The sequence below is a fragment of the Lagopus leucura genome, unplaced genomic scaffold, assembly GCF_019238085.1.
Source record: "Lagopus leucura isolate 7727_CA_CO unplaced genomic scaffold, USGS_WTPT01 Super-Scaffold_100001, whole genome shotgun sequence".
Classification (NCBI taxonomy): domain Eukaryota; kingdom Metazoa; phylum Chordata; class Aves; order Galliformes; family Phasianidae; genus Lagopus; species Lagopus leucura.
Genome location: NW_024962262.1, coordinates 36,484,994 through 36,500,382, shown reverse-complemented (window position 1 = coordinate 36,500,382; position 15,389 = coordinate 36,484,994). Strand labels below are relative to the sequence as shown.

At 38.2% G+C, this 15,389-nt stretch overlaps 1 protein-coding gene across 1 annotated transcript in view; it reads right to left on the bottom strand.

The window, feature by feature from the left end:
- Positions 1-15,389, bottom strand: part of PCCA (propionyl-CoA carboxylase subunit alpha) — a 264,605-nt gene that overhangs the window by 143,041 nt on the left and 106,175 nt on the right. The window contains exons 13-14 of the mRNA XM_042866368.1: positions 4,528-4,671; positions 3,007-3,081 (exon numbers count right to left, since the gene is read on the bottom strand). Coding sequence (XP_042722302.1) covers positions 3,007-3,081; positions 4,528-4,671 — 219 coding nt within the window. The remainder of the gene's footprint in view (positions 1-3,006; positions 3,082-4,527; positions 4,672-15,389) is intronic.

The window sequence follows — 15,389 nt, the reverse complement described above, 5'->3', positions numbered from 1 at the left end:
GAGGGAATTTAAATTTCTTCAAAAAATAATGTAGAATTTCAAGAAATCTGGAGACTCTTCTGTAGGAGCTCAATTTTCATAAAATAAACTCAGGGTGACTAAAAACAGTGACAGCAAAAAAGAAACACATTCACCATCTTCAATTCTCCCTGCAGTGGTTAAATTTTCAGAACCCAGTAAATGTAGATGATTTTATAAACTACACAGTGTGACAGAATTCAATGAATATTGGATGAAAAAGAAACTATAATACAACAGATATTTACTATAAAGTCCGTAAGTAGATCGATAACGGCAATACTTTTTAGACCTTCAGCATTTACTTCTGCTTAGTGTACTTCCTTTCTTTTATTTAGCATTTAAAATACCAAAGAAAAGCTAGACTTCAAAATCTTATTGTACTCCACAGCTCATTGGTATTACAACCCCAAACACTTTTATTGCTGTTGTACTATCATTATGTGGTGTTATGCTATCACAACAGCAAACTGAAAGAAAAAAAAAACCTTTAAGTGGGGAGAAAGCCCAATCTACATGTCAGTCCTGCAATGACCTATTAGTGCATCAAATTCCACTCACCTAAAGGTATAGATTTCTAGTATTTTCCAGTTCTTAACCATATTAGTCTAACAGTTTTTGTCTTTCTGTTGAGAGTGATAAAAGAACAGATTGCTGTTCGTATTGGCAAAGAGCAATGCTTGAGCTCTTCTGGTACAGCAGCACGTTTTCCATGTTGGGTAAGAGCATTAAATATGTATGCTCACAATTATAACGATATGAGGTTTTGTGGTTACCTTTCTTATAATTCATTATCAATGATGAAAAATTGATGTTCCCTCGTACCTTGTTGTATGAAAACCACAGGATATACGAGACAAAAAGAATCAGTACAGTATTATCTACAAATAAGAAAAAACCTCACCTATCCATGCATGGCAGCTCCTCCAACTTGAGAAACTGATAAATATGGCACACAGCCCATCACAGCTAACTTTAGAAACAGAAGAAATGAACTGAAAATGCATTTGGCAACATACTACTCTTAAGCTGAACTTCTCGTAACACGTTGCGAGTCTGAGCTGATTTCTAAATCCAACTTTTGACAACTCTAAAATCTAAAATGTATAAAATAAACACCGTGGCACAATGGGCTTGTAAAGAACGTTTTTTGGTAGTATTAATTTTGCTCTTCACAGCATGACATTCGCAGGAGAGAAATTATTTCAACAGTGGCAGGAAACATGTATTAAGATACCAAACGATGAGTGTCTAAATAAAAATAGCTGTTCTATTTTTAATAATATAGAAGTAGTGAACAGAAAGAACAACCCAGACGCTCCACATAAGCTCCTCAAACCACTGCTCTGAAGCCTCCAGTGTAATTAAAATTTCTTCCTTCAGTACCATGACAGACCACGTGAAGCGATCAGGCATCTCCCACCCTTCATTTTCAATTCACCTCTCCCCCTAAGCACAACTCCCAGCCCACCCTGTCTACCTGACAAGTGACAGCCCAATCTGATTAAATGCTTGCAAGGGAGGGGACTTGTGGGCCTCCATGACAGGCCAAAAGTGATCACCATGGAGATACATAATTACAGCTGTCAACGCGTCTACTGTCCTGCTGGCATCAATTTGATTGCTCCCAGCAATAATGATAGACAAAGCTTAGTGTGCACTCTCCTGCACCCAATCACTTTATCTATTCCGTGGTCCATTTAGCTGACATGCAACATTCGCACAAGCAAATAACAGCAGTAAGCAGAACATTTAAGGCATTTTAATTGTTTTTTCTTTGTATGGATGGCTCACAAGCGCAAATGTTATTACATAAAACTCCTGCTGCAGCATTAATTGAAGAAAGATTTGGTGGGACAAAGACCGTAGGGGGTATAGTTTGTCCATTATCACTTGTACTTTCAACAGGTCTCACGTTTGGAAAATTGCAAATTGCAAAAACTTGCAAGGGCAAAATGTTTGACATCCTGTTAGCTATTACAACATGGTGAAAACTTCCAACAACTGCTGGAGTATTCATTATAAATTCTTATTAAATACACTCTGTTTCATTTAAAAAAAGAAGTTTAGATACATCCAATGATACCTTTTCCCTTCATCTCGTCTTTAAGATCACATAATGCTTGTTAGATCTTTACAATTTTTTTTCTGCTTCCAGGCTTTGAACACAGCATGAAGCCTTAAAGACCAGAAAGGGTCAGGTCCCCTCAGAAAGTACATGGGCAAAAACAATTTAAGAAGCGAAATAAATCATATATCCAATAACATCTCCACATTTAAGATTTCTCCTGTAATCTTCCACTATTTTCCGTGCAAGCAATCAGACTGAATAATTGTATTCACAGATGGTACAGCCTTGCAATTCCACTGATAGTGTCATCTATATATGCACTTATGACTTAGTGTCCTTTGATTTTACAGAAAAGCAGTACCCTTGTTCTTTTCAAGTATCAGAAAACACAGTTTATTACACAGCTATTCCGTATATTTAGATAGCATCCTGAAAAATGTAATAATCTGTATATAATAAACTGAAGCAAATTTGCTTTTCAAAGTCTGTAATGCTAAGCAGAAAGCACTGACAGTTTCTCACTGATGTCTTCAGTTCTGGTAGTCACAGAGTTGACTCCGCATTTGACTCAACGTTGAACTGTCTTGCTATTTTCACTTAAGCTGTGTTTGAAAAACTGAAGCTCAAAGTTGCAGAACATAATTAAATATTTCAATACAATTTCATACATTGATTTCCTGTGATTCCCAATCTGAGTACATCTGAAAGCCAGCTTGGAATCATACACTTTCAAAGTCATTTTCAAGTAGCACAAGTAAGTATTGCCATGATCCTCTCCCCTCCACCTCCTCCCCCCCAACCCCAAATGCTAAAAAGAGATCCTAATTTAAAAAGCTCCCGAGTACTTATATCCCTTGTCTATAAAAATGAGATCTTTAACACTCAGTACCTATGAAAATCAGAACCAAGTTACTTACACTTGGCACATGCAATGGCTCCTGATACTGAGATAATTTACCAATGGATGGAAGGCCAAAAGATTTGTAGGGGTCCTGAAATAAAATTCAACATGAGAATGCATTAAGCTTTTACAGATGTGGAGAAAATAATATTAAATAGCTTGAAGTCTAACAGAAACCACTGTTGGAATACCTTTGTTTTCCTCCCCGGAATTACTTGAACTACCCTTCTTCAAACTACCCATGTGACACAAAATAAACAAGTGCAAGCATATAAATTCTCTTGCACTGCTGTCAAAACAGCAGGAAAAAAAGTGCTCTGCATATAGCTATAGTACCACCAAAACTTTCAAAAACCACATCTTCATTTACTGCGTTGTGCTTTGGAAGAGGGATGGGGAAGTATGCAGAAAAGGAATAGCATTGAGAAAAGAAGTTTAAGGAAAAAATTCCAAAGATAAAAAGAGCTGTCAGGAATTCAACTATCATTAGAAATCAAACTGACCTTCACACTTTGGAAACCACCTGCATAATGCAACAATAATATGAATTTATTAAGACAGCAAGTAAGTGTATGGGTTGTAAGAACAACCAATCTCATGACAAAGTATTAAGATCCATTATTTAAATTCCCTCATAATTATAAATATGCTGAACAAAAAAGAAAGCCCAAGCATCAGTTACTCCAGGGTGAATTCATACTCAGAAGAGCTTCCAGGCCAATGACATGACAAATACTGATCCTATATCAAAATAGTTCACATAATTTTTAAGCAGTAGAGCAAGTTGAAGATTATGGGTATGTCACAAAGAAAAAAAAATTTTAAAAGCTCAGGACCATAAATCAACAACAGTTACGTAAGGAGAAAAGAATATCTCAGGAGGTAGAATTATATTCAGTTATATTATATACAGTTCTCTAAGAAGTTCTTAAAACAAAATGAAAGAAGCTGAGTGCCATTTTTCAGTGAGCTTATCTTGATTTGAATACCATGAATTGTCCTAAACATGCTTCATAAGGTATTTTATATTTTAGAAAGCTTTTTTAAGATGAGAGAGACAGTTTTTCCTATGAAGAACTGTGATTTCAGCAGATATAACTTGCTTCTTCAATAACCCATTAAAATGTTTTGGAACAACAACAAACACTCCTTAAAATACTGAATTATTTCAATGGTCGTTATAGTTTTAACTATATATTTGGAAATACTAGTTGACTGTACCAAACAATACGAATTCTGCATTATTAATTGTGAACAGAATATATAGCAAATGTTCTCCAAAACAAACCTTAGCTATCATTTACCATTTTTTGATTCTTTGAAAGAAAAAAAAAAAAAGAAGTATGTAAAAATACACACCACATTTTGAATTAAGAAATAAAAACTCTAGAAACGCTCATTAACCATTTGTGTTGCATACTCTGAATCACACCTTTCATATGACAATCCTTGACTTCACCTTGGTCTCTATCCCCACCTGGTTATTACCACTCTGCAATTCTACCACCTACCCTCCTCCCCATGACCACTCATTTACCTCAGCATAAACTCGACATTCAACCGCCCAGCCGTTGATGGGAATATCAGCTTGTTTGTGCCTGAGAGGGTAACCCTTAGCAACACGGATCATTTCTTGGACCAAGTCCAGGCCGGTAATGCATTCTGTGACGGGATGTTCAACCTGCAAGGTCAAGAACTGTCAGTCAGTAGGTAACAAAAACAACCAAAGAAATCCCTCTCCATAAGCAAACGCATAAACAAGAAATCGGACCAGGCAAGGAACACATTCCCATCTTGGTCTTTCCACCTCCCAAAAAACACGTATTTGACTAGCTCCCTGCAACCTACTTTGCAGAGAAACGCCAAAAAATAAAATAATTACTAGATTACAGATCTAGGGGAAACACACTTATGAGGGCTTTTTCATTTATTTCACAAACTCAATGAGCCGCATGATGATAAGGTAGTTGGTTGCTTTTTTTTTTTTTCAAAGCTTTTCCTGTTCAATTTTGTTTTGAAAAGACCAGCACATTAGACCCAAATATATTTTAGCTGAGAATCTCAAAGAAGCTGATAATCAACCCATTCTGCTACACTTAACACGGCACGTCCAGGAGCTGCTTACAATTTGCCATAGAACTCGCCTACCCTAAATCTCACCCATTCGCCTGCTTTCACTAACCTGTCCTGACAAGCAACCAGATTAGCGTAATCTTACATCAGCGCAGTGTAGCAGAAATGAGCAGATGGATCCTTCAATTTTTTTCCCCCTCCAGACTTATCTGTTTAGTGCTTAGCATGCACAATAGCTGGGCTGGACCAACAGAGTCACTCTGTTCTCTCAGCAAATTGCTGCTAACGGCTTTGGATGATGCTGCCATGGGAATACCCGTCGCTCACGCTAAACAACGCATGTGCGTACAAGCATGCACACGTGAGCGCACATGCATGCACACACCTTCTTTTAAATGTGAATGGATAGGAATGAATACATTATCATGAAAAAAATCTTTAAACACCATATTTGTGGTGTTCAAGAAATGTTTGGATGCTGTACAGAGGGACATGGCTTAGTGGAGAATACGGGTGGTAGGTGGACGGATGGACTGGATGATCTTGGAAGTCTTTTCCAACCTTGGTGAGTCTGTGATTCTATGTACAGTTCAAAAAAAAAAATTTAAAATCAAAGCAGCAACAGAGTGCAGATAGATACTGTAACTCATGCTATAAGCACGTTCTTCACACTTTAAGATTTAAGACTTTCCACGTAAAAATTCTGACCTGCTATTTTTGTTGTGAAATGGTATTCCAAGAGCCTTCAGAAAGGCCCCATCTGGAATACTGTGTTCAGGTCTGGAGACCCCAGAGGAGAGGCACGAAGATGATCAGGGGGCTGGAGCACCTCCCCTACAAATACAGGCTGAGGGAGCTGGGCTTGTTCAGCCTGGAGAAAAGAAGGCTGCAGGGTGACCTCATTGCAGCCTTTCAGTAACTAAAGGGAGCCTATGAACAGGAGAAGAATCAACTCTTTGAAAGGGTTGATAACAGCAGGACAAGGAGAAATGGTTTTAAGTTGAGGGAGGGAAGATTTAGGTTGGATGTCAGGGGGAAGTTCTTTACCCAGAGAGTGGTGAGGTGCTGGAACAGGCTGCACAGAGAGGTTGTGGATGCCCCGTCCATCCCTGGAGGTGTTCAAGGCCAGGCTGGATGGGGCCCTGGGCAGCCTGGTCTAGTATGAAATGGGGAGGTTGTTGGCCCTGCATGTGGCAGGGGGGTTGGAGATTCATGATCCTTGAGGTCCCTTCCAACCCTGGCCATTCTGTGATTGTGATTGTGTGAAAATGCACTTCACAATAGTTTCTCTATCATGTGATGCAATACTGCATACACTCTGAGACACAGAAAAAGGTCAGTGAACAAACCACATGTCTTTCTTCCTTCAAGTACACTGGTATAAGGAAAATATTTAGTCATTATAATAATTCGTGACTAATCGGAACAAGTAGATGCTTTGGTCTTTATGAAAAAGGCCTTGTAAAGATAAACAGATGGCATCCATAATTAGCCCTGTGTGTGCTGTGAGTTTGTTTAGAATTTCAACATTTTAAGACGTTTTGACATAATTTTAATGACAAATCATCACTGAAACAGTGACTTGTTCTTTGAAGGATAAAAGTAACATTGAAATAGGAATCTGATTATACAGTTTGAGGGTGAGCGTTTGGGATTCAAACTTGATTCTACCTAACACAATACTCTCCAGCACGAGAAACTTAATAACAACATTTGGTGAATCTGTGAAACACCTCTATGTCTACCCTGCAGTGCTAAATTGAAGCAATTCAATTTCTATTAAAACTGAGTTTTAATACAAAGTTACTCACCACACATGCATAATTTGAAGAACAGAACTTACTCTCTTACCTTGGAAATTAAGTTTTAAAAAATTACCTCAGAGTTCACAAAACCTCTGGAATTCTAATGTCAAAAATAATTAAAATACAATGCTTCTTTTCTACAAAGACATTTATCTGCATTATTCAGCTATACTGTCATTTTTCTTGGATTACAATTGGCATTCCAGATTCAATAGCTTCATTGTTGTTTTCAGCTTTATTGCTGATGATCAAAATAGGACGGAATGTTTCTGGAAAGAAAAATATTTGTGTTGTTTGGTTCTTATGACTCACAAACATTTATTTAATCTCTTCTTCAATAAGGATCTTTGACTTGGTCAATATTTTCCTCTGTTTCTTCAAAATACTCCCTTTGTGTCCGCACAGAAAACAGCATTCAGAAAATATGACAAGCAAAATTTTTTGAGGTCTTTTTGAGGGTGGAGAGAAGTTGTTCTCCTTTCTTACAGGGCCGTTCTTAGGACTAATGCTGCTTAGGCATAATGTAGACAGAATCAACCATAGCACAAATTTGGTGGTAAAAGACGTATTTAAAATGCTTTTCAATATACATTAAGGCCAACAGATCACCTAGATGAAGTAGAAAATAATTTTAACCTTGAAACACTAATTGACTTTTTTGTAACTTTAATCTTTCACTGAGGTGCTCAGCTCAAATTGCATTTTTAGCATTTGCAGTTTTCTTTCAGCATGGGTAGGGAGGGAAGGAGGGAGTCAGTATTTTTAGCATTGTACAGAATACTCTGGTTTATAGCACAAAAGGACATTAAAAAAGCAGTAATGCCAAATCCTGGCTCAACAAGCCCCCTGCAAGGTTCTGGAGGTCCAAGAATCCTCCCACACAGAGATACTTGCAGGATCTGAAATTAAAGCTCTTAGTGTTATAAAAGGCAAGGAAGGATGGGGGTAGAAGAAGTAAAGAAATTAGATCACTCTTTTCCCAAAACATAAAACAAAGACCTCATCGTTCCCTGATTAGGAAAGTTCTAGAATGATCACTGCAGTTATTTAGCCAAGGTAACCATTGTATCCACTTTTCAATCACTATCAGAAATTAGGCTTTAAATGTTTTCCTCTCTCATTTTTCAGTCTCCTACTTTAGGCGCCATTCTTGCTCAGCTTGCCTACTTTATTTTCTCCTATTAATTTTATGTCTCTTCTCCAACAACATTCACTGCCATTTTATGGATGCTAAATCAAGAATTACTTTTTTAAAGAGATGCATGTAAGTATGCTCCTAACCAGAGCTGAATCACACTCAACAGACTCTTAGCTGTGGGTCGTGCTCAGATTTCATAGTCTGCTGAGCCAAGGTCTTGCCTGTGCAACCTTAGTCATTAAGGTAAGAACCGATGGTGTTATGGCTGTGTGATAGTGGGTAAATTCACACATTATCTCTGTCCTTATCACAAAGGGCAAAACCAGACATGTCTGCAATAAGCAATCTACAGATCATAGCTACATCAAAGCAGTTTTCCCTATTAGCAACACAACAAGGAGAAAAATTGATCAGTGATAACTCTCAACGCAGTTATCTGCAAAAGTATTGCCTTCACTAGCAATTCTTTTACATATGCCAACTGCAGTCACAAACATGCATAGCAAGAAGTTGCTATCTAAGCACCCGTAAGCAAGGTCTACAGCTCAAAAAATCTCCTATTCCCACCTTTTCTGTGATCCGCATACAGTTCTCTGAAGAATGTCATTTTTTGTTCCTGCTCCTAAATCCATACAGCCATAACTTATGGCAAGCAACATCCATAGGGGAGTATTTCTCTTCACATGGGACATGCTCTTCTTCAGACACCTCACAGCAATCCCTTCTCTGTAAGCACAAGTGGTTTTGTTTCCCTCATGGTCCAGTTCATACACCATGTACTGGCAGCACTGGTGACAAAGTCTGTCAGAAAATAATAATGAAATCCCTGTTTATAGATATTGAAATAGGTGCAAAAAAGCTAGGGGAACCTGTCAACATGGCAGTGCAACTAGCAACAGTTCCCAGAACAGTATGGAAATGCTGCTAATTCTTGCCCTATTCTGTGACTGCAAACAGTCTTAAAGCTTTACCATGCTGGGGTTCATCCACAGCTACAAAAACAATCATGTAATGCTTACAAACGGTTCAAGCTAAGAGGTAAATTAGCAGTGGCTATTCCGCTTACATTCAGGGGAATACTTTCAGAATACAATTTTTTTCTCACAACCAGTAAGGTACTCAGGTCTAATAGCAAACCCTTAGGGGTATTCTCACAGGCTGCACTCTTGCCCCTGCATGCACAAGGAATCAGTTTACTCGCACATCAGTTGGAGCATTCAAACAGACCACAGAGGCCAAGAAAATCCAAGTTTCAGTAGGCTTAAATCTACTGCTCATGCCATCCCTATCTCACTACTGAAAGCCTCTGGATGGTATCACATGCTCCTTTACATTCAAATAAATAATCTAAAAGCTAACATTCACCATTTTCCAGGAAACGTGATTCACCTGGAAAACCCAGGGGCTTTTCTTCTGCTCCAAATCCAGTATCAATTAACCCAAACCCAGTAACTTACAGATGCTCCTCAGCCCCTGTTATTTCAATAAGCCTCTTTTCTATTTTGGAAAAGTGAACAGCCACAGAGGTGCACACACGTTCTGCTATTCAGGCATGCCAGCTTTCTGACTGCTATGAACAAGAGCACTCTGGGGTCACATCATCTTTCTGCAAAATAGTTCTTCCACAGTAGTTCACAACAGCACATGCATGTGGGAATTTCAGGCACATGCTAAGAAAAACAGATTTTCAGAAAGGCTGCTGAAGAACCGACAAGGTTTAGTTCGATGAAAACACTGAATGGAAAGCAAACAGAAATGCATAACAGCAGAAGACACACGTTGCCATTTTGTATAAACAGAATATAATATGCATTGCTGTTGACATTTCTGATTGATCACTATTTGATCAAAGAAACAAGCACAACCAGAACTACAAAATCATCAACTGAAATGCTCAGGAAGACTTCTTCTATTGTTTTCTGAGTCGCAGCAATAAAAAATAATGCACAGCTATTTGGTACTAAGTAAGTGTTTTGGTTTGTTAGTTTTTGTTCTTTTGATGTTTTTCTTTTATAGCAGTATAAGCTGTGAAAAAAAAAAAAAAAAATGTATTTCTTCACACAAAATTATCTTCCAGTAATCACAGATTCAATTCTGGCAATTTTCGTTTTACAAGTGTTTGTTTCTTCACTGCACTGGACAGATGCAGGTAAGAAATAATTTATATAGCCTACGAATACCGACTGCCTTTTCTGGGTTCTCAACAACACACACTTGATATCACCAACAGGTTATTTAGCTTGCAGTTCCAACATTGCTTTCTGAAGAACTCTTGAAATTCACTATTTCTACACAACTCCTTTCCACTTCAAGCTCCATCTAAGAAAACAAAGAAACTTGCTCCCAACAAAACAGTCTTACACTTTCTTTATGAGAGATGCTATGTCTGCTTTCACTATACTTAGCTGTAGCATTAAAGGGCTCTCCAAGTACTTAGTTCAAGATGGGTCTTGTCACAATGCAGCCATTCTTGCATTTTCTTTACACTAAATTCACCAAAGGAAAGAAACTAATGTATCATTTGAAAAGAGCTCTTTCTCTCCTCTACTTGTAAAAAAAATGGAGCTTCCTTTCTTTCTACTTTTTTAATAGTATTCTACGATAGCTACCTCGTAGGGTTGTCTCTAAGATATCACTCCATGCCCTGGCAGCACTGTTAATGGCATCTTTCAGATTCAATGACTTAGACAAACAATGTCGGTCTCTTCTGTCAACAACAATTAGCAATGCTTTTCTGTAGTTCTTTTGGAAAGCCTGAAAAGCAGACAACCAGTAGCTACATAATGGAAGTTGCATTAGGAGGCAAGAATGTGGCAAAAATCTGGTTAACTGTTGTCGGCTGACCCTCTTGTGTGAAGAAGTGTTGTTTGGCAGCAAAATCACCTTTTCTTTCGGTTCTAAAAATGGCCATGAACAGCTGGTATAAACTGTGTGCAGAATGGATTCTGGTGGGCTTAGGGGATTGGTAATGGGATAAGAGACCTTTCACCTTTAGGTCAGTAGTTCAAATTCAGCCCAGGTTAGCAGCAATTGAAAGTCTTTACCATCTGACACTGTTCGTTAGCCTATTTAAAATGACTGAAGCAAAGTGTCACAGTAAAACAAGATTCCAGTATTAAGAAATATGAAGAGCCTCAGCAAACGGCAGAAACAGTCACTTGAGACTTAACTTTGAAATCCCTCCATTCAGACTTTGTAGAAATCTACTCCCCGAACCGCTGACAGCCCCTTTCACTGCTGCCATCCTCCTTCCCACCTATCACAATTCATCCTCCAGGCAGTTACGCATGCAAGGACAACAAAACCACCTCTTGCCATCCCATGAGTCTGCTATGGATACTCAAGTCCCCTCCTCGCCGTGGTTTGCTCTGGCAATCCCGACTGAGCTCATCACTTTGCTATTTACATTTTGCTACTTCTGCTTCCATAGTGCAGCTGCAATGTTTTCCAGTGCTTCCCTCCTTCACTGAGCAAACATGTGGCAGGTGCTGCCTAATAATGGGCAATAGAATACAGATGCCGTTATGAGACTGGCTGAAGTAAGAATTAACATCACTGGAACCCCAAACCAATAGGATTTCTATGTATTTCAACTATGCTTTTTGTATTTTCATAAGGAGAAACAGATGAAGAGGAAGGTAGAAAGGGACAGAACCGTTGCATGTATAATTCTTCCTCTGTTTTCTAAAACAGCTTGTACAGCGAATACAGTAAAAACTCTGGAATACCACATTTTCCAGGTGACACTGAAGTCTAATGGAAGCATTAGAACTTATTAACAAAAGTCACAGCACAGTGATAACTTACTGATGTATGGAAATTTATTTGCTTTATGCCTTGGAAGCAAGTTACTTTAAAAGAACATTTACATTAAGCAGCAAAATACAACTGTAAAATAAAAACACAGACATGACATTTGTTTCCAATAAACCTCTTAGAAACACACCAATAGAATATTCTACAAAAGTATAATTTATTCCCTAAAAGGTAATGATATTCAAACTGTCACGAGGAGAAAACACATTGCTGTTCAAACTACAGTGTCTCGCAACTTCGTTGGGCTGAACTGAATAGATCGTATTCAGACTATGCAATTCATTTTTTCAATAAGACCCTAAGCAAACTTAGTTGTGTTTTGAGGAGGAAGGGAGTGCTCGCTTGTCATTTTAAATCATTCAACACATGAAGGAGGCAGAAGACTGGGAGCAGATCTGAGAAACAGACGTACAAACTGTACTTAGAGTAACTGTACTCTTCATACCCGTCATTGTAGTTGTCTCAGCTTTTCTCAAGCCAACAAGAGATGCTTCTCATTTCAAGGTACTACAATCATTTGATACTTTCCCTTTGCTGTCACCAATTGACTCCCTTTTAAGAAGCTTAGTCACACTGCACACCCGTACCTTAACAGATATTCTTTACTTACAGACTGCAGACTCTTCATATCAAGTCAAAAAAGGAAAACACTTATATTCTGTTTTTCATTGGAAAACAAAACGTCTGGCGAAAACCAGTACTTCTGAATGTAGTTTGATACAAAGGCTTTGACACAATTTGGAAGTTAGGGGCCAGTAACTTTTATTTCAAAGCTCTTGTTTAGCTACTTTGGATTATGACTGCCTTTTATTAGACTGATGACAACTAGGTAACATAAAACACATCACAGCATGAGCAGCTATAAAGAATCAGATATTCAACATCTGGTCTGCCTCAACAATTTAGCAGTGGTAGCTGCCTAAAAACCACTCCAAAAGTGCACTAAATGACAGCATACAGGAAGTTCCCTTGTAGCTGGCAGAGCAGACATTTCTACACTTTCTTGTGAAAAGGGAAAATAACAAGTTTTGCTATTCAATTATCCAATCTTGCGGCTCATCAGCTAGCTTTTGAAAGATGGCAGAAAAGCAAGTAACGAAAAGTGCATAGCCATTAGCAGAGAATAAGCCATTCTACCTGAATGATTAAAACATCTGTAAAAGATTTACATAACATACAAGAGACAATGAAGCTGATTCACAAGTTGTTTTTTATCACTTTCCAATCTCACACTGCAGCAACAACTCACACAAAGATTACATAAAGTAATAACTTCCTCTGAGGTGCTTTTATTCTTTGCTTGCAGAACTCTTTAGCAGAAAAGGTATGCTTCCAAAGAGTTCCCCAAAAAGACAGTCAAACAATAACAGTTTTCATTTACTGCAAAATACTCTACAAAACACTTAGAAGACCCCTGACTACACCGAAGAGATGGAGGGGAGAAATTAGCAAGCCTTGTCAAGTGTTGGACATGGTTTAGCTGGCTTTATGCAAGTTTATTCTGAATTCTTTATGTAAAATAAAGAAGATCACAGTGATCTGATTAGACATTGCATAAATATTGAAACAGACATATAAGTTTGCATAATTTAGAAGATACATTCTGATGATGCTGACAGGTATTTGTATCTGTAATGCACACTGACAAAGACCTTAGAAACATGATCGATGGACAAGATGTTTATCATTTAAGGAAGTCCTTCCAACTGTTGAGTACTATTCAGAAACAGGACAAGTGTGTCTCTTAGTCACTGTTCACAGTTGGAAGATGCAAAAGGAAAAGACCAAAGCAACAGAAGGACATCTGGAGACATTCCACATTCTGAAGTTAAATCTGGACACAAAAAAAAGCTTCATTAGAGTTTCTCTGTTTGGCTCTTATTAGAAGGGAGATGTTAGTTGTGTAACTGTTAATTGAACAGACAGTAAAGCCTGAGACCTGGCAAAAGTGACAGATCAATTGGGTAAGACTGGGGAAGAATCAGAGAAAATTACTATTCTCCAGTCTCAGGTTGAAATGCTGATTAGGGACAACACAGAATAAAGGAATTAGAGAATATCCACACAAGAACCGTAATTTAAGATTAGTAGATTTCTTTAAGGTTTGGAAAGAATGAGTCTAGTATTATAGGGAATTGCCAAACTGCTTAGGCTATATTTCAAAAAATTGTCTTTAAAATCCTCATTTTAAATCCTGAAAGATGGAATCATGGAAGCTTTCCTACTGTGTATGTGGAGATCTCTGCAATTAAGCAAGCTTGAGGCTTGGAACTTCAGAAGTTCTTACCACTACAGATTAAGGCAGGAAGGGGAGAGACACCACAGAAAACAGTTAAGATAGCATCTTAACGAAACAAACTGAAAAGAGAATCAGCTCTAAGCATACTTGATTATTTCCACTTAGGAACTGATGGTCAGTGGTATGTTAAAGCAAGGAAATGATTTTGGACTTCAGGTGTGTTACACAGAAAACCAAGCATGAATTTTCTTCACACAGGAGTGTGGAAAGTGTCTGAAAATTATTCTCTCAAGAACTGCAAGCTCAAGATGAGCATAAAGAATATGTTTAAATAGAGAAATTCCTCTTAACCTCTTAATAAATTACACAAAGCAACTAACAGTTTCTAACAGAATCTAAGATAGAAAGGATTGTTCCTAGAATACAAACTCCTAGCAAGAGTGTAAGTAAATTACAAATGTCATGAGTTGTTCCAAAACCACTGCTACCTGGAAAGGCAAATTTTACCCACAGTCTTCGCTTGGGCTCCTTTAATACCCTCACTCCTTCAAACTCCAATCCTATCTTGTTTCTTTACCCAGCCATTATACAAAGTTATTCAAATATGTTAGGATTTCAAGCAACTCTTTACACTCTATCACTGCTTACACGTGCAAGCAGCAGGCTGAATGCAGCCCTAATGAAAGGTATCTAAAACTGAAAAAGAAGCTAATCAGTCTATTGTTTGATTCCAAATTTCAGTCTTTCTAGTATAAATTAACAAAGCAAGGAAAGGAGGATAGAGATGACTGTATTTACATTCACACAAGCTGGACTTTCTTCCTGTTTCTGAATGAATTTAGACTCCAAGGCATATACCTGCTTTCTTCCAATTATTACCAGAGCCCCGTTATCAGGATCAACTGAGAGGTGACTGTGCAGCTGTCCAGGAAGCAGACAGCCTGCTCATTTGCAGTGCATATTGTAACATCTACCATTGGCTCCATGAAATGTTACAAAAAACCTACCCTGTGTTAGCAAAGTTGCATTCCACACACATTTTCAATCACATGCAGATTGCCAGTGTTTTTATTTCTGATATGCACATAGCTTTAGTCACCCTCCCAGAGATACTCAGTAAGTGATCATCAAACAGAAAAGAAACTTGAGGGACCAGGGGGAAAAGCATCAGAGCACAGTGGCTAGTCACTTACTGTGTGCTCACAGTGGCACTTAACAGCGACCTCTTGAAAGGTCCTTAGGTCAAGTGTAACAAAGAGCAAAAAACCCTCTGAATGCCTACTTGAGCGCTCTACAAGGGCTCAAGGCTGCGAAGTCTTGTATACACA